At 54.2% G+C, this 25,051-nt stretch overlaps 7 protein-coding genes across 7 annotated transcripts; 5 read left to right on the top strand and 2 right to left on the bottom strand.

Moving 5' to 3' along the window:
• Positions 1–1,678: 1,678 nt before the first annotated feature.
• On the top strand, positions 1,679–3,452 carry LTHEOB_6018 (uncharacterized protein; the record flags this gene model as incomplete). Its single annotated transcript, XM_035515228.1, has 8 exons — positions 1,679–1,807; positions 1,865–1,925; positions 1,974–1,993; positions 2,042–2,416; positions 2,624–2,653; positions 2,771–2,828; positions 2,871–3,360; positions 3,419–3,452. 8 exons carry the CDS (start codon positions 1,679–1,681, stop codon positions 3,450–3,452), a joined length of 1,197 nt encoding a protein of 398 aa, XP_035373149.1.
• A 1,233-nt stretch (positions 3,453–4,685) lies between these two features.
• On the bottom strand, positions 4,686–5,564 carry LTHEOB_6017 (uncharacterized protein; the record flags this gene model as incomplete). Its single annotated transcript, XM_035515227.1, has 1 exon — positions 4,686–5,564. One exon carries the CDS (start codon positions 5,562–5,564, stop codon positions 4,686–4,688), a length of 879 nt encoding a protein of 292 aa, XP_035373148.1.
• A 3,279-nt stretch (positions 5,565–8,843) lies between these two features.
• LTHEOB_6016 (MFS sugar transporter) lies at positions 8,844–10,696 on the top strand (the record flags this gene model as incomplete). Its single annotated transcript, XM_035515226.1, has 5 exons — positions 8,844–9,214; positions 9,269–9,380; positions 9,467–9,883; positions 10,049–10,319; positions 10,380–10,696. 5 exons carry the CDS (start codon positions 8,844–8,846, stop codon positions 10,694–10,696), a joined length of 1,488 nt encoding a protein of 495 aa, XP_035373147.1.
• A 5,371-nt stretch (positions 10,697–16,067) lies between these two features.
• LTHEOB_6015 (uncharacterized protein) lies at positions 16,068–17,489 on the top strand (the record flags this gene model as incomplete). Its single annotated transcript, XM_035515225.1, has 1 exon — positions 16,068–17,489. The coding sequence occupies one exon, from the start codon at positions 16,068–16,070 to the stop codon at positions 17,487–17,489; it is 1,422 nt and encodes a 473-aa protein (XP_035373146.1).
• A 51-nt stretch (positions 17,490–17,540) lies between these two features.
• On the bottom strand, positions 17,541–19,233 carry LTHEOB_6014 (Ammonium transporter protein; the record flags this gene model as incomplete). Its single annotated transcript, XM_035515224.1, has 5 exons — positions 17,541–17,655; positions 17,726–18,104; positions 18,193–18,649; positions 18,725–18,792; positions 18,882–19,233. 5 exons carry the CDS (start codon positions 19,231–19,233, stop codon positions 17,541–17,543), a joined length of 1,371 nt encoding a protein of 456 aa, XP_035373145.1.
• Positions 19,234–19,853: 620 nt separating this feature from the next.
• Positions 19,854–21,755, top strand: LTHEOB_6013 (Amino acid transporter; the record flags this gene model as incomplete). The annotated part of the gene is made up of 4 exons (XM_035515223.1): positions 19,854–20,731; positions 20,868–21,004; positions 21,103–21,402; positions 21,715–21,755. The coding sequence occupies 4 exons, from the start codon at positions 19,854–19,856 to the stop codon at positions 21,753–21,755; spliced, it is 1,356 nt and encodes a 451-aa protein (XP_035373144.1).
• A 724-nt stretch (positions 21,756–22,479) lies between these two features.
• On the top strand, positions 22,480–23,388 carry LTHEOB_6012 (reverse transcriptase; the record flags this gene model as incomplete). The annotated part of the gene is made up of 2 exons (XM_035515222.1): positions 22,480–22,544; positions 22,686–23,388. The coding sequence occupies 2 exons, from the start codon at positions 22,480–22,482 to the stop codon at positions 23,386–23,388; spliced, it is 768 nt and encodes a 255-aa protein (XP_035373143.1).
• Positions 23,389–25,051: the final 1,663 nt, after the last annotated feature.

The raw sequence follows: 25,051 nt of genomic DNA, 5'->3' as shown, positions 1-25,051 counted from the left end.
GGTGTTATTACTGGCTGTGAAGAGGCGGTAGTCATTTGATGCCGGGGGGGACCGGGTGGGCAGGGGGTCGGCTCGAAGGAGAAATCTTTCCCCGGTCTGGATATCTACAGTCCCCTCTCGCGGCCGGTGGCTAGCGCGAAGAAAGGCAGGGGCTTAAAACATGGAATGACTGTGCCCATGCAGATGATGTGATAGGTCAAGCCCGCAGTCACTCTCTGTTTTCGGGAGTTTACAGGCATCTGATAAATTGAAAAAACAAATTCACGCTAGCCACCGGCCGCGAGAGGGGACTGTACCAATAAGACCATTGTCACTTCAGAGGAGCAGCGTGAATATTTTTGTTTTAGAAAAGGGAACTGTACGCTTTCCAAAGTATCTTTATGTAAGGCAGAACCAACTCAGTAAAAGCCTTGGAGTATACTTCTGAGTTCCGACAAGCCCGTCGAAAATCGGCCTCCACACTGATCTGTAGCCACCTTTAGATACAAAATCCGCTGCTAGATGATGCGCCTGGCAGCAGGCGCCTTCAATATTCTCTTCGAAGCTTTGCCCACATCCATAAGGTTGCACGTGCATCTGCACCTCGTCCTCTACGACGAAGACGCCGGGCCGTGCGGAGCTGAGACGCACGCGGCGCAGCGGCGTGCATCATCTCCGCTATTGATGGGGAGGCCCTGCGGGATGGTCTGCGTTTGGGTTGACAGGTCCTCCGAGCTGGCTGCGGATAAAATGCATGATTCGACGCAAGTCAGCGAAGATCTCTGCGGCAGCCCTGAAAGCGTGTGCTCTCGGGTGTGTGATTCAGCCTCTGTGCTCGCAACGTAGTACGTAAATGCATGTAAGCTGCGCCCCCGTCCGTAACGAGATTAGTTGGGATATACCCAGCTCCGCCGCGGATGCCAACAACACCGATAGGGCCAATCAATCCTTCTATCGGCAAGAAAGTGCGGCAGAGATGGCCCATGTTTCGGCGAAGACGTCAAGTGGGCTGGCTACCAGGAATTTGCTAAATGGCTAGCAGTTGTGCTTACCGGCGCGCAATTTGATGAGGACGCATAAAACGACAGAGGTAGATGCATGCTAGCTGTACAGAGGGTTCGCACGTCCGACCGCTAGCGCGAAGAATGACATTGCTTCATAACATGGGATAACTGCACTCATGCGGATGGTGTGATTGGTCAAATTTGCTGGAATCCGCTGCTTCTGATAGTCGACAGGCCTCCGAGACACAGAAAACAAATACACGCTAGTGGTCGGACGTGCGAACCCTCTGTACACACTCCTGCAACGGGATTAGCTAGGATAAGCTAGGATGCGCCATGCAGGCTACGGATATTGACCACTCAATAGTTTCCACGAGGCTGAGAGATGGCTTGCGCGGTAGTTCCACCCATTGGTTCACGTTTCCGAACCCTTCGCAAGTTTATGAGCCCGACGCACAGCCGCATTAGCAGTCACTAAAACTAGTAGTATTCTCAGCAGGTGAAAACGCAGCCTTGCCCCACAGAATGAAAATTCTTGTCCGCCTTGTGCTGAGTCTTTCTTTCGGACAGCCTTATCAAAATCGGACTCTACGACGCCACCAACACGTCTGAGATCAACCCAATCCTCCCATATACCTTCGATCAGAGAGGCTTGACGAACAATACCTCTAAAACACCCTTTCGACAGCATCACAATGGACCCACTAACCGCTGTTGGCCTAGCTAGCAACATCCTTCAATTCGTCGATTTTGCGAGATCCATTGTCAGCGACGCAAAGAAATTCTACGATACTACATCGGGGGCAAAGGATGAGTATCAAGAGGTGGGAGAGTATGCGCAAAGGCTTCAACGTTTAGCTGCACGGGTCGCGACGCCGCAGGCGACCCATGGTGGCAACCTCTCTGAGGAAGAAAAGGAACTGAAGGAACTTGGCGAACAGTGTTCGCAAATTGCAAATGAGCTTTTCGAAGCTACAAAAGATATCACAGCGTCTTCTCACAAGGACTGGGTCCGCAGTGCTAAGAAAGCAGTCAAAGCCCGCCTGAGCTCGTCTCAGATCAAATCATTGCAGACTCGACTAGATCGGATCAGCCAGCAGTTCACGGGCGAAAGGCTCCTTACTCAGCTCAAGCATACGGAAACTACACTTAAGGAGATTGCAGCTGAGAACCGCCGGCTGGCGTCAAGGAGCGAGGAAGACATTCACCATCTACAAGAGCAGCTTCAGCATGTCATTATGATGCTAGAAAGAGGAGAACGCCAAAGAGACGCTGCCATATCATTGGCTGGTATTGCCGAGACTGGAGCTCAATTTTCTGCGGAACAATTCATACTCGGACGCCTGTTCTTCCACGGTATGAATGAGAGGCACACAAATGTCCACGTCGAACATGAGAAAACTCTCAGCTGGATATTCGATGAAGACTCTCCCGTGCGCTTCACCGAGTTCCTGGAGACTCAAAGCAGCCTTTATTGGATCTCGGGAAAGCCAGGTTCAGGCAAATCTACAGCCATGAAGTACATTTGCCAGCATTCAGAGACTCAGCGGCATTTAAGACAGTGGGCGAATGGAAAAAGGCTGATTGTCGCAAAGCATTTCTTTTGGAATGCTGGAAAATCATCTTTGCTGAAATCTCAGGAGGGGTTGCTCCAGTCAATTCTTTACCAGGTTTTCTGCGCGGCGCCAGCATTGATACCCCACGCTTTCCCGGACGAATGGGTCGCCTATCTCTCGGGAAATCCCATCACATCATCGTCTAGCACTGGCTCATTCTCAATTGCGCAGCTGGTTGCGGCGATTCCGCTGCTCTGCGCTCATCTCTCTGATGTCGACATCAAAATATGTATTTTCATCGATGGCCTTGACGAATACGACGGTCGACCAGACGACGTGATCAGATTGATCGAAGCGTTGAAGGCTTCCGCCGACCTCAAAGCATGCGTGTCCAGTCGACCGTGGAATGCATTCGAACGAGCATTCGGCCAGGACCAGGCGAACAAACTTTACATGCAAGACTTGACGAAATCTGACATCAGAAAGTACGTCCGAGATACTCTGGAAGATGACGAAACGTTTCAGGAGCTCATGGAGTCTGAAGGGGAAGCCAGTAGCATGGAGTTGGTTCATGACATTGTCGACGCTGCTCAAGGCGTGTTCCTTTGGGTCATTCTCGTGGTGAGATCCCTTCTGGAGGGCCTCACGAATTCAGACAATTTCAAAAAACTGCAACAAAGGCTTCGAGACCTCCCAAAGGATCTGAATGAGTACTTCGAACGCATTCTATTTTCTGATGATAATTTCTACAACGACCAGGCGTCGGCGATGTGCCTGGTTACTCTCATTGCCGCAAGGCCCTTACCCCTCATGAGTTACTGGTTCATGGATCAGGATGACAGCAGATATGCTTTTGACTTGCAAGTCCAACCCATGCAGTTACAGCTTGTCGGTTCACGACTTCAAGCCATGAAGAAAAGACTCAATGCCTGCTGCAAAGGCTTACTGGAAACCACCTATGACGGTAAGGCAGGTCTTTGGCGTGAATTTTTTCTCCACAAGGTCGACTTCTTGCACCGGACCGTTCGCGACTTTCTGAAAATTCCGCAGACCCAGGACCGTCTACTGCATCAACTTTCCAAAGGGTTCAATCCAAAAATAGCTATCTGCCAAGCGCTTCTCGCACAGGTCAAAAGTTCGCCACAGGGAACGGTGTCACTGTCCTTCTCCTACACCGAGCGCTGTAGAGAACTTCAAAACAACTTCTTTATTCACGCTGGTGCGCTTGAGGAAGAGGAAATTCCACCGCAAACGGAAGTGGAAATCATGGACGAGGTTCGCTCCACGCTACAAATTCAAACCAAAGACCACTTCTCCGGTTCCCATGAATTCTTCCTACCATTATGTAATGACCACGGATTACTACGGTACATCAACAACGTGTTGGAGAGGGAACCAAAACCATCAAGTGGCGAACTGACCAGACTGCTTGAAAACGTAAATTTGGGTGTGGAAAAAGTTTCCTGGGAAAAGTCGCAACAGTATGTTGTTCGGGGAGGAGGGCAAGTGGGCGGCATTTGGAGTGATTCGCAGCTGCAGTTAATCCGATGCTTGCTCAGACTCGGAGTGGATCCCAACTGCCCAGTTGATCATTCCATAGGAACCCCGTGGACGAAACTCTTAGACGCCATCGTTGCAACGGGATTTCCCGACGGAGATAGCGCCAGGGTAGCTTCCAGCATCCTAGAAGAGTACACAAAACACGGGGCTGCTATACAGTCTATCACAAAGGGGCGTCACGGAGGACCATCGGATTACAAGAAGTTGTTAAAGAAGAAGATGACCAAGGAACAATTCGATACGCTGCTCAGGCTTGCTGATTCGAAGAGAATTAGACATCGGCTTGTGGGTTGCCTGAAGCAAATTCCTGGGCTCTGGAAGTCATTGCAGAAAGTTGGACGGCATCAGTAACTGGGTCTCTCTGGATACTAGTGTTGTGTACAGGTTTTATCAAGTGTGATGCCTTGAGCGCAGGAGATACGCTGAAGGTGAAATTCTCAGATGGGTAGGCCGCGATCGACTGAAGAGCAACTTGTCTGTTAACTCAAATGTATTTTGCCTAATTCATATCAATAGACCAATGAGAACGTGATATACAAATATGACTGAACTAATATTCCCCTTGCCAGTTCGCCCCACGAAAAGCTCAAACCCCCCTCCCCTGCACAAACGCCGCCTTACACCCCAACCACAACACCAACCTCCCCTCCCTCCCCGGATACGCCTGCACCGCCTTCTCATACAACTCCTCCGCACCCCCACTCTCCCCCACCAACCGCCCAAACGTCCGCACATACTCCCTCGACGCCTCCACATTCCACACCCCATCCACCCCGCCCAGCCGATGATGCGACCCCACCACCACCGCCGGCTCGCACGCCTCAATCCGATCCAGCGCCGCTACCCACGCCTCGCGCCCCGCGTCGTCCAGCGTCTCCGCCATCCACATGTGCACGTCGTTGTACACGATGTCCCCCGCCACGACCAGCCGCAGCGCCGGCACGTGCAGGAACGTCGTCGCGTCCGTGTCGCTGTGGCCGGCGTCGACGGCTTCGAACGTGTGGCCTTCGAGCGTAAACGTCTTGTCGTCGTCCGGCAGCGGCGTCGCGAGTATCTCGAACGCGTCCTCCCCGATCTGCCCCGGGAACGTCGTCTGCCAGAACCCCCGCATCTCCGCGCTTTGCTGCGTGCGCATGTGGTCGATGGCGGCGCGCGTGGCGAGGACGCGCACGCCGGGGAAGCGTGTGAGGAGGTAGGAAAGGTTGAACCAGTGGTCGCCGTGGCCGTGCGTGATGTAGATGGTCGTGAGGGTTTTGTGGGCCGGGCCGAGGGTCGCGTCGATCCAGTCGGCTAAAGCGATGCCTTGGGTGTCGGTGAAGAGCGTGTCGATGAGGACGGCGGTGGTGGCGCCGGAGATGAGGGTCACGACGGTGGGTTGCCAGTGGCCGGTGGTGCCGTCGGGGAGGAGCGAAGAGGTGGGGATGGCGGGGGCGTTGTAGAGGTCGGCGCGGAGGGGGGTGGTCATGGTTGTGGTTGGAGGTGAGGTGTGTATGGGGGGGAAGGACAAGTTGAATTGGGGGGCTTGAGTGTGTTGCTGGTGCTATTGATGTGAGGGGACTCCATGGATTAAATACAAATGGTTGAACAACGTCGAATGAGCCAGCACGTAACATGTGGGATAGCTCATGTGCCTTAACTCCGGAATATGTCAACAATGACGCCCTTCGAGTCATCCATGCCCCTCCTTTTGGTCACTTCGTCAGCGTATTTGCAGATACCTGTGGCGGAGTAGTGAAGTGACATGGGTGGTCTTATGGATTGGATGACAGAGCAAGCAGATCGCTTACAAGACCCATCTGAATGACAAGGATGAGTTCCTCATAGACGGGCCAATGAAGTCACAACTGATCGTGAGAGAGAAGGTACAGCGCACCATCTAAGAAGATAATGGTGTTCAGCCCTCCGTTTACTCTGCCATAGATCAGTAATCCGCAATCAGTGAGGAGCTGTCAGATCCGTACAAACGGGATCCAAACGGGACAGCCGCCCACCTTGTCATTTTCAGGGGTTGTGATTGGCTCGCTCGTACAAATATTCCCTGTAAACGCGGCTGGCCCATTTGCGGGGGGGCTTTTAGGTAGTCAATCTTAGCGGCCAGGAATTGCTTTGCGCCAACGCCATGATCCACATTACTACGGTAGCTCAGGGTCAGGCTTCCTGATTTTTTCCACCTGAAGCCTTAGGGCATTGCCGCTAGAGTTTTAGTTCTTCACGACATAGAGAAAACCCATCCACTATGGATGCTGTGCTTTTCGTTGGTGTCGCGTTCACTAATCCCCTGTTATGTGGGGTCGCGCATTCTGTTCAGTAATCTCCCAGTATGCCCCTGTTGGCTACCCTCCATTAGCCCGGTGTAACAGGTATGATTATTCTGCTGTAAAGATGTGTTGCTCCATAGAATAACATCGAAAAAATGTGCGGAGAATGATCCGTAGAATAGCTGTAGGAACCGTAGAACATATACGCTGCTGGACGACTAACTGCGAGCAAACAGCCAGTAGCAAACAGCAAACGACAAAGAAAAGATAGGCCAATATGATGAGCTCTATCTCATCTGCCTCATCGCTCGACGTCATGCATATGCCAACTTTCAGGAGTCTGCATGCGTCGCTGTAAAAGCTCAATGCCCAAGTGTTCTCCCTAGTCTTCCGCAATGTATCCAGTCGGTAGGCAGATTACTCGTTGTCGGGTGAAATGCTGAAGGGCATTGTAGTAGCCAAGCTATCGACATTGCGAATCGTCATCGTTCCTGTACCTAATGATGTGCTGTCAATGTCGCTCATGCCCCCCTTTGGCTGGAGGATAAAGCGAAGGCGTGTAATCGCAGCGGTTAGCGACTAGCAATACCACGTACCGCAGAACAAAGGAGTAGATCACGGCGTAAGTCCTGATCCAGTTGCAGGTTTCCACTGTTCCGTCCAAACGACCGAGATCTTCCGAAGTTCCTTTCCGGAAAGGGGCTCTGGCTCACTTCTGGAGCATCCGTTACTGTGGCCGGATCCACAGCTCATAGGATCGTTGTTGGATATCCCATGGTGGGCTGGACTTGTCGCCTGAGAAATGCGAAAGGATGTTGATGAGTGAAGACGGAGAGTGGTGATAACACGCCTGCCAAACAAGCAAGTTCAACCTAACCGGAAAGAAGCAATGGGTTGAGAGTCACAAAGGAAACAAACTAAGCAAACCGAGCAAGAGCAAGCAAGCAATTAGCAAGTTTTTGGCCTCATGGAAAGGCATTCCCGGAATAGTTGCATGTCAGATACAGCAACATGACGCGTTGAAGTGGTATTGTTTAAGGACTCTTGCGGTTTTAGTTTTCCGAAACTTCGATTAATAATATATTCCCCCTTGCACGCTGGTGTATGCCATCTCTCCCGCCAAAGCCTCAGGCTCAAATGTTATCGGAGGTCAGTCATTGGCCAGGATGTTCATCACCATGGCAAATTACTTAATTCATGCTGCCAAGAGCGCTGATGGGGAAAGTGCCAAGTTCCTACAAGATTTCCTGGGACCTAGCTGGAAAGTATACCATGTGACAGGGATACGTAAGGCACTCGGCTGTTCCCAAGAACTTCTGAGTGATGTGCAGAACCATGGTAGAGCTTAGGTTACGGGTACCTGCAGGTGAAAATGCCGATCTTTTATTTCACTCAACACCACTGTCATTGCCCGATTGAGCCTTCTCTTCTAGTCAGTCAAGGAAATTTTTGGTGTTCACTTCAAGGCCTGCTGCCACCGCCTCCGCTCTCGCATTCGGACTGTTATCAGAAAGGGGCGTCGAGATCTGCGTCATCGAGACTTGGTGGCGACACGGATTATGCCGGCCGTACCTTCAGAGAAATCCTTTGCGCTCTCAGTGTAGGTGTAGGTTTATTCCGGGAAGTGTTGCAAGAGCAATCGGACGTTGAGTCGAAACAGGCGGTTGGACCCAGGTGCAACGTCATTCGGCACTTAATCCGCAGTAGTATATTCAGCTCAACATGCCTCACGGCCCATATGGCGCAGCCTTTCGCGAACTTACCTTGAGCTGGTAAAGACACGAATCCATTTGCGTAGAGAGGTTATGGGGGCGGGACTTCCCGGGCGATGATTACTTCCCGAATTGGTGGAAACAGGCAATAAACGGCGAGGAACGAGCGTCACGCTAGGCGGGAGAGGCCCGAATTTAAGCTTGACCCGCCGAAAATTACGACACCCGTAAATCAACGGACATCCTTTCCGCGCACGGCGCCTCCCCCACCCCCGCTTCCCCAGAATCTCTCCCTCCCCCACGTTTCTCCGGATTTTCGAGGCGCACATGCAGCAACTACGGAAACTAACTGCCGCACCTCCCCTGAACGTGTGGTTGGAACGATGAAACTTTGATTGGACGCCAGGAGCAGTGGCTACGGGCCGAGGGCGGTCTTTTGGGTGTGTTTGCCGCACCACGCTTATCTGCAAGTCGGCTTTCCCGCGCTTGCCACTGCGGCTAGCACGGTCCAGAGCCGCGATGGGGTCAGAAAGTTAACCTCGCGACTGCATCCGGGGTAATCGTAGACGGCCTGGGCGCCTTGAGGTCTGGGTGTCTGAGGTTGGGAGATCCACTCCAGAATGTCTATATATTCACCGCCCTCCCTGCCTGGACCCAGGTTTCACTGCAGGCCAGTTCGCAGGCTGGACCAGGGTCGTGTGAGCTTTTCTCAACCTCATTCCTCTTTCCTACACCGTCTCCCAGTCGTGGTTGCTCCTCTGTCAGATCTTCAACATGGCCACCGAAACCAAGACTACGGTTCTCAAACACGACGTGCTGGAGGACAAGATCATGGCCGAGAAGGTCGAGTACGCGTCTTCGGAGGACCTCGCGACGCCCATCGACGACTCCATCGAGGACACGACCATCGGCCCCTTCATCTGGCTCGTTGCCTTTTGCGCGTCCATCGCCGGCTCCCTGTTCGGATACGACACTGGCATCATTTCGGCCGTGCTCGTGTACTTGGGAACCAGTCTCGGGCACGAACTGGCGGCAAACGAGAAGGAACTGATCACCTCACTCTGCTCTGGTGGAGCCTTCATCGGCGCCATCATCGCCGGCATGACTGCTGACCGCTACGGACGCAAGATGGCCATCTACGCCAAGTGAGCCTCCCTCCCAGCTGAAGTCACCAGAAAGCCGCCACTAACCGCTCCCAGCTGCGTCCTCTTCACCGTCGGCGCCATCATCCAAGCCGCGTCCTACTCCATCGCCCAAATGGCCATCGGCCGCCTCATCGTCGGCTTCGGCGTCGGCTCAGCCGCCATGGTCGTACGTTTCCACTTCCTCCTCCTCCTCCTCCTCCTCCTCCTCACCCCCTCCCTATCCCAGCGACAACTAACCCCGAAAACCGGCAGGTCCCCATGTACATCGCCGAAATCGCCCCCACCAAGTTCCGCGGCCGCATGGTCGGCCTGAACAACATGTCGATAACCGGCGGCCAAGTCATCTCATACGGCATCGGCGCGGCCTTCGCGCACGTGCCGCACGGCTGGCGCTACATGGTCGGCCTCGGGGGGCTACCTTCCATCGTCCTCGCGTGCCTTTTGCCCTTCTGCCCGGAGTCGCCGCGGCAGCTGGTGTTCCACGGGAAACTCGACGAGGCGGAGAGGGTGGTCGCGCGGATATACCACAACGCGAGCGCGGAGCAGGTGAGGGATAAGGTGCGGTTGATTGCGAGGAGCGTGGAGGAGGCGAGGGAGGTGACGGAGGGGAAGAGCACGTGGTATCTTGTGAAGAAGTTGCATAAAGAGCCGGGGAATTTTAGGGCGTTGGTGTGTGCGTGTGGGTTGATGGTTATTAGTCAGATGTCTGGGTTTAATACGTTGATGTATTATTCGTCGACGTTGTTTGCGTTGGTGGGGTTTAAGAATCCGGTGGTATGTATTGGGTCCCCTTCTTCCTACGGTTATGTTGGGGAGGTAGCTGACTTTTTTCAGGCTGTCGGTCTCGTCGTCGCTGGAACCAACTTTGTCATGACCTGGGTCAACGCTATGGCTGTGGACCCATGGGGACGCCGCCGCGTGCTCGTTTCAACCGTTTGGGGCATGTCTGCTGGTCTGCTCGCTGTTGCTGTGGCTTTTTCGTTCATCCCTGTGGATACCTCAACGCTCGAGTTGCGCGAGGCGGAGGTTACACCGGCAGCGATCGTCGTGCTGGTGTTTATTGTGTGGTTCGTGTTCTTCTACGGCGTTTCCGTGGGAAATACTGGTGAGTTTTGACCCCCGACTCCCCTCGGTCTTTCATGAACATAGCTAACACGAGAGCCAGCCTGGATGAGCGTTGACTTCTTCCCTATGGAGGTCAGGGCGGTTGGAACAATGTTCATGACTTGCTCCTGCTGGGGTTCGAACATTATCGTCAGCTCCACTTTCCTGACCATGATGAAAAGCATGACTCCCAGCGGCGCATTCGGCTTCTACGCGGCTATCTGCGGCATCGGCTGGATTCTGATTATCTTCTTCTACCCTGAGGTCAGCGGGTTGACTCTTGAGGAGATTCAAGAGGTTTTCAAGCATGGGTTTGGTGTGAAGTATACCCGGCAGCTGAGGAAGGAGAGGAAGGCGGCTGCTAAGAGTGCGGCGTAGGCGGTCCGATTTGGTTGCAGAGTAGAGAGTAGAGAGTTGAGAGATAGATGAGGGTGGGGTTGAAGTCCCTTGGGGTGAGGTCGGTTGAGAAGTAGAATTCTGCTCGCCGCATTGCTGTATGTGAACATGACTATGAACGAATTAGGAGTTCAGAATAGTATATACATGAAGCGATTTCAAGAATAATGGTTCCAGGTGCTGTTTGTCCTCCCGCTTTCTATGCTTTCACTGACAACGTCAATCCAACATTTGTCGTGAGTAGCTAAAGCTATCATCTGGACGTAGGTATCAGGCTCATCATTATACATTCATATCGGGATGATAGCTCCGACTAACAAGAGATACGCGTCTCATGGGACAGGATCTGATAATAACATTCCAGCTACGAGGAATACGACTTTAACAACTCCAGAACCACAAAGTGTCCGTTCTGCTCCGCCAGTTTCGTTGCGTTTAGGAAAGACTGTCGGCCTCGTCCATCAATCTGAGCCCCAGATTGTAGAAGAAATTGCACCATGTCGAGACGTCCCCATTCTGCCGCTCCCTCAAGAGCAGTTCTTCCGTAAAGGATTGATGGAAATCTGTTGACATTTGCACCTTTTCGTAGCAGAAGCTCTACAATTCCAACAAACCCACCGATTGACGCAAGCTGTACTGCTGTTCCACCTCCTGCATCTGTGGCTGGAGCGTCAACATTTGCTCCTCGATTGATCAGCGTCAGAACAATCTCATAATATCCCATCTTAGCTGCCAGTTGTATCGGAGTGAACTTGACCCCTCTTGTCGCTGGGAAATTGACATCCGCACCCTTGTCGAGAAGTAGTTGTACTATCTGGGCGTTGTTTGCTTTAATAGCGACACAAAGCAGAGGAGTCCTCTCGGCTTCTCTTGCTAACGAAACAACCGCGTCAGGGTTTGCTCCCAGGTCCAGCAACATCTGGACGGCTCTGAAGCTTACTTTGTTGCTGGAAATAAGCCTTTTCCCAATCAGTTCGCCGACATGCTGACTATATTGGGGGAATTTGAGACTCACGACAGGCCTAAGACTTTCCAGCATGGCCATGTCGTTCTTTTTGATTGCAAGCTCAATTGCATCATCGAAGTAGCCTCCTTTTCCATTGGGATATCTTTCGAAGAATGCTTTCAGCAGTAAGTCAAGAACTTCGTTGCAGTTTTCGCATGATTTGCGAAGCGCAGCCGAATCATCAGGATCCACGCCGACCGAGAGTAGGTAATTGACCATGTCAATATCTTGAATCTCGACTGCAGTACTTAAGGCAGTACGGTATTCCGTCTTTGCGTCTAGCAACATCGTGTTCACATCTGAACCGGCGTTCAAAAAAAAGCGAACAAGTTGCCGATCTCGTTTCTCAATAGCAACGACGAGTGGTGTGTCGCCGTTATTAGACGGGTGGTTAATGTGGCATCCCGAAACCAGCAAGTCGTTGATGATAGAGACATTTCCCCATTTAGCGGCTAGCGCCAATAATGGGTCCAGGGAGCCAACGTGTCTTGCTCCAAAATTGAGAAGAGCCCGTACAATCTCTGCATTCCGATTCTCCAGTGCTTTCTGCAGTGGGGCCGTTGAATTGAGATTCCCAAAGACGCTTGCGCCAGCATGGATAAGCATAATGGCTATCTCGTCATTGTTTGCGCTCACCGCAGTGACGAGCGCATTGGTAAGCATTTCCCCGAACGAGAATTTTCTTCTTCCGGTGTTGGGTGAAGTCTTGGGTGAAGTCTTGAGCAAACGTCGGATGATTTCAGCATTTCCAGCCTCCGATGCTGCATCCAATGCAGCGATATATTGATCTCTCTCGTTGATGTTTTTCCACGAGCCCTTTCGCTCGAGAATTTGCATGAGCTTTTCGTCCCCAATTCGAATTGCTTCAGCATACGGAGTCGTTCTAAGCCGGCAACAGCTCAAGCCATTAGTTTTCTCTCCGTGGAGGAAAAGGTCGACGATTCCCTGATTCTGGCCTTGGATAGCATAGGATAGAGTTGTATCAGTTGCGATGGCGCCGAAATGGAGAAGCATCATGACAATGTCGAAATTTCCACGCCTTGCCGTCATATCAAGCATTGTGGGTTGTATTCTATCCTGAGGTGCGTCGACATCTGCACCAATCTGCTTGAGCATGCTGATGGACCCAGTCGCTGCTTCGTCACTTAAGACTTGTATCACCTGGCCAAAAAGTCCAAGCTTTCCCCATTGCTCATGATTTTTCGAGGCACCAGCTTGGAACAGTGCATGGAGCACTTCTGATCTTTGTTGCTCGATTGCTTTTTCGAGATGATACGTGCTGACGTATGCGCCGTGTTCGAGGAGTAGCTGAACAAGCTCAAATTCGACTGGGGTCTTATCTTTGGAATTCCATTGAAGGGCGCATGACAGAGCGCCTTCTCGCCAACCATGCCTGCTCCCTCTAAGGGTATCCTTGTTCATCAAGGTCTTGTTGGAGTCGGCACCATATTTGAGGAGTACCCTTGTTGTTTCAATGTCGCGGAGACCGGCAGATCGCTCGATCGGGGTGTAACAAACTCCCTCGTATTTGAAAACTGATTTGTTCGCATGAACTTTGGTGTTTTGGCTGTATTGTAGAATGGTCTCGACAATGGAAGCATCTTGAGCTTCGACTGCACAGGTAAAAAGCTTTTCGGCAAGAGCTCTTCCTGTTTGCCCCCCAATAGACAGCATCAAGCGAGCGATATGAGTGGTAGATTGGCTTTTCAAGTAGTCTAGAATACGCTGGGGTGGGAGGCCATCGATTCCGGCGAAGTTGTTGCCCAGTGAAAAGCTCAGGAGATCGAGGTACGCTCCACTCGCACACTCAACTTTTAGACCTGCATCGGGCGAGGCTGCAGTATATGCATGGAGCATACGTGCGGGGAGTAGTGCCTCCAGCTTTGGCATGACGATTCGACAATGCATGGTCCAAACTGTCGAGACTCCGTTGGAAATTTCGGGAATGTAGATGTGTGGAATTGCTGTACTGTGGTCAGTAATTTATTATGGTCCATAGTTCAGTGAGAACAGCGGATAGGTACACAGATGTGGTATTAAGGAATTCAGAAAGGAATGGATACCTGTGGTAAATGAAAAAATAAAAGAAAAGCCACAACGTACTATCTGCTCGAAAAAGGGTGCGAAACTGCATGAATGGAAGCTCCTGTGTCCATGTTGAAATACTGCCGTCCATTTTTGGGCTTCTAATCTCAAAGTCCTGGGGAACTGTCGGGAGCGGTGCTATGAATGTTATTCAGCATGCTACGCCAGTGTGCATCATTATTGGAGCATACCGTTGCCGTATCTCTCGAATGGCTTCATCGCCATTGGCCGAGAGATGTTCTTCTGGAGTTTGAATGGGTCTATCAACCGCCCATCCAGGTAAACGATGCTTTCTTTTCCAGCAAACTTTCTCGCTTTCAAGATTCTGCCAATGTCGTGCCACTCTTTGCCCTTGCGATTCTTACGGGTCCCCCCTTTCGATGGGTGCGGCTGGCGTTGTACCGCTCTGAAAGAACATCAGCTTGATTCAGCCTCTATATCATGGAATAATATCCTACTTCCTAGCGGAATCATGATCATGATTCATGGTGGCGATGGCTTCATTTGCACCTGTGACATTTCGTTCCGGGAGGGGACGTTCACTCATATTACAAACGTCTCCCATTCCACATCAAAAGACATGATGTCCTCTTTTTGTGGAAACGAAATCGCTGTGCGAGAAGAAGAGAGGCAGCAAACTATTTTGTTGAATGGTCTTGCATGCGAAAAGGCGACGTCTGACGCATATATAGTGCGTCGGGCTCTCTAGTGCTGCAACACATCTGCAGCTTCGTTACAGCTACGAGACTGGACCGCCCATCCGACACATAGACCGGTTACTATCCTCTCCAATAAACTTCACGGGTTTGTAGCATTGCTGCCTAGAATTGCGGTGCGATCATGCACAAATGATACGTTAAAATGCGATCGTGACTGCATGTGGGAGTTTTGGCGGTAAACATCCGACTCATCTATCATTGGTTGAGCCCAAAAGTGTAAGCACTAATGCAGGGCAAAGGTTTCAGCTCATGCAGCCGCGACAAATGCGGTTGTAACAAGGCTGCATTCTGCGCTTTTTCTTCTTCTAGAGCACACGGTCCGTTTTCCTCCGCACTTCATTGGTGGGTGCATCCTTCAGCTCACATCGTGTGTGCGTCATGATAAGACTTCCGCTCCTACTTGCTATTGGTGGCCACCAAAGTTCCAACAGCAAGGTGAGACATGTACATACACTGAGTCGTTGAACGAAGTGAGGATCGATCTATTCTGCTGTCGCTGCATGGAATTACGCATTTTCGAGCGCTAAATTACTACATTCACCGAAAATTGAAAAAAAAAAAAACACGTTGAGGGGGAGTTGGGTATCGGTTTTTCCTTTTGTTTTTCTGGGGAAGGGATCGCTCTCAACCTTGCTTTGAGTTGTCCTTAAGTGCGCTTTGCTATATGAATAGTCCCGCCTACGCACAGTTGACCTTGTCACTATGACATGCCACGCTTCAGCTGCAGTGCCACAAATTCACGTTCGCCAATATCTGCGGGAAATATGTTACGGGTGCAGAATGGTATCGCAAGCGAAGGCTGGCGTGGAATTGTTCATCGCTCATATCATGGCGAGTTGAACCTTTCGTCCGGGCGTAAACGTCGAAATAATAATTATACGTGCACATCATGACGCTAGCTATGAATGCCCGCCTAAATTGATTAATTCAAAATAAATATTGTGAAGCACCATACATTCTAATCGTAGCTACCCTCGGTTCCAGCGCCTTGTTATTCTTCACGTTAGCCTTCGAACGCAATACCCCTCTGTATGCCCACCAATTCTTCCGATTATGGCTATGATGTCTGGGTTAAAATACACATCGATGCGGATGAGACCGTAAAGGGTGGATGCCCGCGGAAACGCTACTCCCAGAGTGGACTAGCGCATCCGACCTTGTCGGCGACTCGGCATCCCCACGTCGGCTATGGACTGGCTCTGTGAGCAGTTGATGCGGCTGTCTTGACGTGAATGCGTGGAATTTCGGATGAGATCAATGTGCCGGACATAATAAGCTTCAACTAGGCGTCAAGATGACGCCCGCCGGGGTGAAGCTTTTGGAAGCCTTCCCCAATTGGAATTTGAGTTTCCTTATCAACCTTATCGCGGGATTATTCGCCCACCCGTTCACCCGTAACTTCACTTCGCCATCTCGCCTTACTCTCCCATTCCCACTCGATCACGTTCGCCAAAATCTCCGAGAATCATTCTCACCACGCACCTGTTCCGCGAGTATCTTTGGTCATGCTCTTCCCCTCGGCAGAGGCATCCACCGCAGAGTCATGCCTCCGCAACGATCCAGGACGGTTGACGGCTCGTGCTGGCGCTGCAAGAAACGCCGGGTCCTGTGTGACCTGAAGCGGCCCTGCTGCTCGCGCTGCATCGCCAACCAGCACCCATGCGACTACTCGCTCACGCCTCTGAAGTGGATTGACGGCGTGGCGGCGCGTGGCAAGCTGGCGGGCCGCAGCGAGCCGTTCGCACCCCCCACAACAACGCCCACATCCGAAACCATCGAGACGGCAAAAGAGATGCTGCGGATCCCCCGCCCCATCCCCCCGCCGATGACCGACGGCACTTTCCTCCGCTACTTCTCGCACGCCGTCGTCCCGCGCTTCAACCTCGGCATCGACGACCTGGACATCGACCTGGCCCAAGTCAGCAGCGACCCCGCCCTCCAACACGCCGTCGTCGCCATCTCCAACGCCCACCATGCCCTCGACACGCACGTCACCTCGCACTCAATCCTGCAAGCCAAGGGCCGCGCGCGCCTCGCCGCGCTCGAGGTCTTCCGCAAGCAGCTCGCGGCCGAACGCGTCTCATCGTCACCGGAACTCCTCTTCATCGCCAACGTCTTCCACTGCGTGCTCGACGGCATCATCGACCCGGGCGACGAGGCGGCGGCCATGGCGTGCCACTTCCAGGGCGGCAAAGCCCTCCTCTCGCACGGCGGCTGCCTGACGCGCCTGAACAGCACCCACCACCGCCTCTCGTCGTTCGCCGTCTCCATCTTCGCCACCATGGACCTCGTCCACTCGCTGCTGACGGGCCAATCGCCCTTCTTCGACGAGGACTGGGTCATGGAGCGCGCGGGGCGCCCGTCGTGGTGGGGCTGCCTGTCGGCCGAGGACCCGTTTCTGGGCGTGCTGTCGACGCTGTTCCGCCTCGCTAGCCTCGGGAGCATGGCGCGTGACCCGTCACAGTCGGTGCCGATTGACGAGCTGCTGTCGATCCAGTCGGCCCTGGAGAAGCTGGACGTGCGGTTCTTCGCCTACGCGCATGCCGGCGGCGGTGGTATTGCGGACAAGGTGCTCCGCGAGTCCTGGGCCGCCTTCTGCGGCTCGTACCGCGCTACAGCGTCCATCTACATGTACCGTGCTCTCTGCAACCTTGACTCGGATCACGAGTTGGTGCAGGAGGCCACGAGGGATGGCGTTAGGGCTATCTGCAAGGAGAATCTCACGGGGAACATTGCTCACTGCATGCTCTTCCCCGTGCTGGTCATCGGGTCTCACTGCTCGATTGAAGCAGATAGGAGGTTGCTACTAAAGACATTGAAAACTAACGCTACTTACTTGGCCTTCGGAAGCATCCAGCTGATGGAGCAGTTCCTGCAGCAAAGGTGGGATTGCGAATCCGGCTGGCCGTCTGCTGATTGGTGGGAGTGCTTTGAGGGTATTGCCTTCAAGTCCGCCGCTTTCTAAGGGTATTTGCGCGTCGGAGCCTGGTCGGCGTCTCTATCGAATGCTGCCTTTCTACTCTAATCTCACCGAGTCCTTCCCGAATGGGTGGTAGTCGATCTCCTCGGCCCATTGCGCCTCGTACAATGACTCGTCCATCTGCGATGCATCCATCCCAGCAACGACGCTCCTGTGACCCTCGTTAGCTTCATGCTCAACTTACTCAAGGAACGAGACGAGAAAAAAAATGTCCAACATACTCATCATCCGCCAACACTTCCAATCCCGGAACGCAATCAATCAACGCATACAACACGAACGATCCCACAAACGACCAGACAAACCCAATCAACGCCTCGAGCAGCTGCACCCCTAGCTGCCGCACGTTACCGTCGAAGAAGACACCGCCGGCGATGTCCGTCTCGCCGTCGTACGCCGCCACCTCTTTCCGCGCGAAGAGGCCGGTGGCGATGGTGGCAAGCACGCCGCCCACGCAGTGCGTCGCGAACGTGTCACCGTTGTCGACCCACTTGAAGCGCTGCGCCGCGGAAGTGAATTTGATCCGCAGCGCCTGCCGGCACACGACGGCGCCACCGATGCCGAAGAAGAAGGCTGTGGGCATGTCGATGAAGCCGGCCGCTGTGTTTTGCAAAAGTCATCAGTCCTCCCTCCTCTCTGCTGCATCTTTTCGATTTCAAGAACGGGGCAACGAGCAAAAGGAACTCACAAGGCGTAATCATAACCAACCCGGCAATCGCCCCCATAAACGTCGAATCCAACGACCACTTGCCTTCCTCCCAATACGTCATCCCCGCCCACGTCAACGCACCCGCCGACGCGCACACGTTCGTCACGCACAGCGCCATGACGCTCTTGAAGTTCAGCGCCAGCGTCGTCCCCGCGTCGAAGGCCAGCCACGAGCTCCAGATGACGATCAGCGCGAGCAGCTGGCACATGCTGTTGTGCGGCCGGTGCAGCGCCAGGTGCGACGGCGTGCGCGTTGCGGACCGGCGCGAGCGGAAGACCGGGTAGGATAGGTAGAGACTGAGTGCTGAGGCGGAGGCGCCCGAGCAGATGTGCACGGGGGTCCCGCCGGCGAAGTCGAGGACGCCGAGGGTGGAGAGGTAGCCGGTTTCTGACCAGACCATGTGGGCGAGGGGGCAGTAGATGAGGGTGGCCCAGAGCTACGTGGTGGGTGGTCAGTAGGGGTGTGTGGGTGTCGGAGGGAGAGGTTGGAAGAGGGAAGGGTGGTGGCTCACCACGATGAATGGAATCAGCGGGAGGATCCGCCCGCGCTCGCAGGCGCCGCCGATGGAGATGACGCAGACTGCCGACGGACAATGGTCGTCAATTTAAAGTTCTCTCTTCTACGCCGCCTCTCTCCCCCTCCCTCGTCTCGGGGTGGTCCACACTTACCCGTAGCGCAAAACACCAACTGGAACTCGCTAAACAAGATCGCGGGGATCGTGCCCACCGGCTCGGCCAGCACGCCGCGGTGCAGCGCGTAGCTCAGATCACCAAAAACGACGCCGTCCCCGCCGCCGTACGCCAGCGTGTAGCCCACCACGAACCATTGGATCGAGCAGCACGCGATGGCCAGTATCGACGGATAGAACGAGGCCAGCCCGCTCTTGCGCGTGCTGTACCCGCTGTAGCCCAGCCCGACGGCCGGGATGATGGGCCAGCAGAAGACGGTGCAGACGAGGATGAAGAGCGTGTCGGTCTTTGAGCAAGCGTCCCAGGCTTGCTGGATGGGGGTGGGGAGCATGGTCGGGATGGTGGGGGATGTGGACGGAACGAGGGGAAGAGGGGGGTTTCGAAGTCTGATATGGTGCTTTTTAGCGGTTCGCTGATATATGTTTTTTTCGATAGCTGCATGGCGCTGGATCAGAATGAGAGTTCTGCTTATCGCGATGCTGCTCGGAAGCTTACCGAATGCAGGCATTAAATGGGCATGGCGGCCGTGCTGCAGTCCTGCCGGGGGAAAGCTTATCGCAACTGTGGCCCACTAGCGGTTTAGTGCAACGCGGGGAAGCGCATACCTAAAACCAACTGAAGTTGCGTAACCATGATAACAGCCACCCGCTCCCTAATCCGTCCAATCGGCGGTCGTTATTCTTCCCGCCCTGTGGAAGATGATTGGTGCCGAGCATAGATATTGGCTGTTGGACGCGTTTACTGCTGTTTTCAGCGTGTAACCGCACAGGCCCGCCGCCCTGCGCGGTACCGGCGGTCTGGCTAGCTAGCTCTCTGCTACTTTAATACCTCTCGGCGGCCCTTCCTGCGCTCCAGTCCAGACGTCTTGTCCTGCAGGCCAAGCTCTCTCTCACTACCCACAACGTCACCTCCCTCCACGCACCGCGGGCATCGGCTTCCATCACCGCAACAATGGGCACAGACTCGGACATCAAAACGCCCACCGAGGCGCCGGTCCCGGACCTCGAGAAAACGCCCAGCAACAACCCCATCGTCGGCACCGTCGCCGATGTCGCCACCGAATCCGACCAGCTCGCCGTCCTGGGCTACAAGCCGGCCCTGCACCGCAACCGCTCCATGTTCCACCTCCTCTTCCAAACCCTCGCCATCGCCGCCATCCCCTACGGCGAGGGCGGGCCCTTGCTCAGCGCCATCTACGGCGGCGGGCCGCTGGCCATCTTCGTCGGGTGGCTGGTCGTGCTGGCGCTGGACGAGTGCGTCGCGCTCTCTCTCTCCGAGCTGGCGTCGCGGTACCCGACGAGCGCGGGGCCGTACTACTGGTCGTTCCAGCTGGCGCCGGCGGGGTTGAAGAAGGGGCTGTCGTTTGTGAACGGGTGGACGTGGTTGATTGGCAACTGGACGATTACGCTGAGCGTGAACTTTGGGTTCGCGAGTTTGATTGCCGCGACGGTGGCGATGTACCATGATGATTGGGTGGCGAGCGATTGGCAGTTGTTGTTGATTTTTTACGCGATTTGTTTGGTCACGTTTGCGATTTGCGCGCTGGGCAACGAGTGGCTGCCGCTCGTCGACACGGTTTGCGCGGCTTGGACGGCTGTCTCGATTTTCGTCATTTTGATCGCGTTGTCGGTGAAGGCGGATGCGGGCAGGCGCGATGCGGCGTGGGCGCTGGGGCACTACGATACGTCGTTTGCTGGCTGGGGCGGGTTTACGTTTTTTATCGGGTTGTTGCCGGCCGCGTATACGTTTTCGGCGATTGGTATGATTTCGAGTATGGCCGAGGAGGTGCATGATCCGGCCATGAAGGTGCCGCAGGCTATTAGTCTTTGGTGAGTGTGGATGGGCTGGCTTTCTTCCCCCTTTCCCCTTCCCCTGACGTCTAATTCGCTGGTGGCGGGGATGGTACCTTTGGTGGTGTCGTTCGTGGATTATTTTGCTGACGGGGAATAACTTGGCGGTCAACAGTGTCCCGGTTGGAGGCTTCTTCGGCATCTTCTTCATCCTGCCCATCTGCTTCACGCTCCCGCCGCTCGCCGACATCCTCGAAGCGCCGAACGCGCAGGCGCTGCCGTACATCTTCCACCGCGTCATGGGATCTCCTGGTAAATCCATTTCACCTTTCCCCTTTCCCCCTCTCTTCTCCCCCCTCTCCCAGCAATCATATCCAGAATCCCCCATTTTCTAACACCAACCAACCCAGGCGGCGGCCTCGGCCTCATCTTCCTCGTCCTCGCCATCACCCTCTTCTGCTCCATCAGCATCACCAACGCCGCATCCCGCTGCACCTGGGCCATCTCGCGCGACGACGCCGTCCCCGGCGCGGCGCTGTGGTCGCGCGTCTCCGCGCGCTTCGGCGTACCCATCTGGGCTTTGTTCCTCCTGACCGTCGTCCAAATGCTGCTCGGCCTCATCAACCTGGGCAGCACGTCGGCCTTCACCGCGTTCGTGTCCGTCGGCGTCATCGCGCTGGCGCTGAGCTACGCGATCCCCATCGCGATCAGTTTGTGTCATGGGAGGAAAGAGGTGGCGCGGGCGCGGTTCCATTGCGGGAGGGTGGTTGGGACGACGGTGAATGTGGTGGCGTTGTGCTGGATTGCGTTTGAGTTGGTGTTGTTTAGTATGCCGACGGCGCTGCCGGTGGATGAGGTGACGATGAATTATGCGAGTGTGGTGTTGGTCGGGTTTATGGCGATTGCGGGGGTTTGGTATTTGGTGCATTCGCGGAAATGTGAGTATGGTGGTGGGGATGGGGAACCCCGGCTCTTTCTTGTTTGTGTGGTGGAGGACGCTGATGCTGATTTTGTGGATACAGATTACAAGGGACCGCCTGCTTCGGATGGGTTGGTGTTTTGAGGGTGTGAGATGTGTGAGTAGAGTGGAGTGCTGGTGGTGGCGGTTGTGGTAATAATACGGTAATTCAGAACTTTGAAAGAATTTGTGGGGGAGTATAGATTTGTTGCGGATTGCCAGCCTGGCAGGGAGACGTTACGACACATGTTTGCAAGATCGTTAGCCTGTCCCGGAAACTTCCTAAATGTTATGCCTCTCTAAACAAGCCCCAGCTACTCACATGAAATTTCCTTCCTCCATTTCTTTTCTTCTACCAACAAAGGAATCTCCAATACGTCATGGTTAGAAGCTGATGTCTGGATGCACTACTGTCTTTTGAAAACCCACACTCACGTCCGGAAGAACTCACCTCTAGTGCCGCTAAGCATGTAGAGGAGAGTGGTGCAGCTCTCGGTGGCGGAGGCGTTGGGCAGGAGTGATTTGGTATTCGTTGGAGTTTGAGGGAAGTCGCGGGAGTTCCTGACGTAATCGGCGGTTGCCTGTAACGGCCGGGGCAAGCGCCCTCTACTAGATCGATCTGGACGACACAAGCGTGGATTCGAGGAGGCCGATCGACTGTTCGCCGACAAGAATGCCCTTGGGAGGCGCACGAGAACTGGGGCGGGATAGGACCACGACGTGGCGGTATACATCACGCCTAGCTCTGACACCGTCTACATCTAGGATCCGGCGTTCGAACAGAGATGCGCAAGCGTTTGCATGCTGAGAAGCACACATCGAAGACATCATGACGTTCGACAAGACCCTCCCGGATCACCTAGACCATCTCGACCAGGTCTTCCGGAAACTCAAGTAACGAAATATTAGCGTGTCTCCGAAGAAGAGCTTTATCGGATATCCATGCGCCACGTTGCTGGGACAGAAAATAAATGCGTTTGGACTCCAGTCTACGGAGGAGAGAACGAAGGCATTGGTAGACATGCCTTTTCCAAGAAACCTCCAGGAGCTGGAACATTGGATCGGAGCAACTGGGTTCCTCCAGTCCAAGATCCCGTATTATGGCAATACCGCAGCCATGCAGTTTTCGGTGCCGGTCCCAGAAGGGGAGGACACCCGCACCATACCGAAACGCAGGAGGAAGTCCGGCAACCTCACCACGGCACAGCGCGAAGCCCGCAAGGCCGCGAAGAGAGCAGAGGAGGCTGCTCAGGCTGCCGAGGCTGGTGATGCTGGCGAGTCTGCTATTAGCAGAGCTCCGGTTGAGGTTGTCGAGGAAGACGACAGGTTGCCTTGGGAGGATCGTAAGGCCTTGCCTCCAATCTCTCCGATTCCCTCGTCCTCGCCCGTCCCGATCCCTTGGTCCCCAAGCCCACCAAGGGGTCCCGCACCCGCGCAGTCGACTGGTTCTGGCGAATACTGTCTCGTCGTTGGCCGGGAGTCCTCCAACAAGGCTGGCACGAAGATCGTTAATGGCCGCACGGTCAAGCTTACGCCGGTGGAGCGTAAGGAGGAGCAGCACCAGCTCAGCCTTATAACGGGCAGGCGTTTGAAGGCCAACACACCCGCTCGTTTCCGCCACATCAAGGCTGTCTTCGAGAAGAAGCGCGCCCATGAGAACGCCCGCTGGGATGGAAGGCGCTGCGACAAGTTTTTCCGGGCCATCCGGGAGGTCCTCGATGCGGTGCCGTTCGGCTAGACGGTGACGGTCTTGAAAGACCGTCAACGGCCGGAAGGTCAAGCCCACGCCTGCGGAGCGCAAAGTGGAGCAGCGCCTGTTCGGCCTTGTGACGGGCAAGCGCTTAAGGGACAACGTGATGTCGACGATCTTATCCCGCAAGATTCCAACTGGCCGTGAGTTGGGATGCTTTCCATCGATATTACCTGGTCGCCAAGCGATTGCGGTAACATCCGGCTGTGCCCGGTCCGAGCCGCCAGAGCAGCGGACTGTCGCTGCGTGGAGAGCCAGGCACAGAATCCTCCCCCGCTCTTTACCTCCTTTCTATACTCGTTCTGGAACACCGTGCGTATCGACCTTCTTTCCTGTGGCCGCTGACACGGTTTGGAATCCTACGCTCGGCTTTCGTCGGAGTAATTACCACATTCGGAAGATATGTTCCCCCTGCAAGATCAACAGTCCACCTCAATCAACCCCCGATCGGCCAATCTGGCGTGTTCGTGCTGCTCGTGGCTGCTTGAATCAATGAAGTAGTCATGGACAACACTTGTTCCTCGGCTATTATCTGCCTTTCATGGTACCCATTCCATATTTCTTTCACTCTTCGCGTCTTCAGGAGGCCCACTCGTCCTTGCTCTTTGCAAATGCCCTGTTCTCGATCATTTCGAGATATGCCAGCATTGCCTTTCACCCTGGTATCTCTTCACTCACAGAAGGCACGGGTGTCATTCGCTTGGAAGAAGGAACCATAGACGGAATCGATTGCTGTAGTTTCAAATATTACGGGGAAGTTTAGTCTCGTCGCGTGGAGCTTCTGTACCGGTGTAGACGGTGGGGATGGAAGTTCCGTATGGCTTGGTTGGGTATGTCCATGGGTGTCGGAATCAAATGAACGCTTTTGATGATGCGGCGGGTGAATTGTCCTCTTGGTGACGAGATTGCATCACTGACCGATGAAAGTTGCGGTGAAAACGAATATAAGGTCAGATTTCTGAAACCGCTTGGCAAGACAGCAGACCTCTCGTTTCCCCTCCATGTCCGCGGCGCTGCTGATCTTATAGCCAGAGCATTGCCTTTCAATCCCAAAAGACCAAAGCCCTATCGGAACTCCCCGGCGCAAGGGAATATTATCCGGCAATAATCAGCAGCATCAGCCAATATTCCCCCTCGACGCTAATCAGCCCCGCAAACCGTCCGGTTCTCCACCGCATGAAGCTCGAGCCGAGACCCGGAGTGTCGGGTCACGACCACGTGGTGCAACGGGCCGCGTGCCGAAGAAGCCCAACGGACTCGTGCATGAGTTACTCCAAAGTTACTCGGATCTCCAATTGGCCAGTGAACAGGGATTCTCGCTGCGTGTTCCATCAGCGTTGCACTGTTTTCTGGTCGCAAAGTGAATTGACGCAAGTGAGAATGCGTATCACCCACCCGCTTAAATAGGTCTCGGCCGCGCTTTCCCACCTGCTTTTCCAGCACAGGCCGAGACTCGCTTATGTGGGCTGCTCCTGCTGCGCCGCATGCACCGCAGCGTGACACGACTCGTGCCTGCTCGTTCCTGCTATATGGTCCGGCGGTTCCCGCCATTCGTAATCCTTCCCGCTCCTGTTGCGTGTGTCTTGTACTTGCACGCCCATCGTTACGGATTCCATCTGGAGATACGACAGCCTCAAGGCGAGGCAGCGGC

The sequence above is a fragment of the Lasiodiplodia theobromae genome, assembly GCF_012971845.1.
Source record: "Lasiodiplodia theobromae strain AM2As chromosome Unknown scaffold_17, whole genome shotgun sequence".
NCBI lineage: Eukaryota > Fungi > Ascomycota > Dothideomycetes > Botryosphaeriales > Botryosphaeriaceae > Lasiodiplodia > Lasiodiplodia theobromae.
This window is presented reverse-complemented; position numbering and strand designations above follow the sequence as displayed.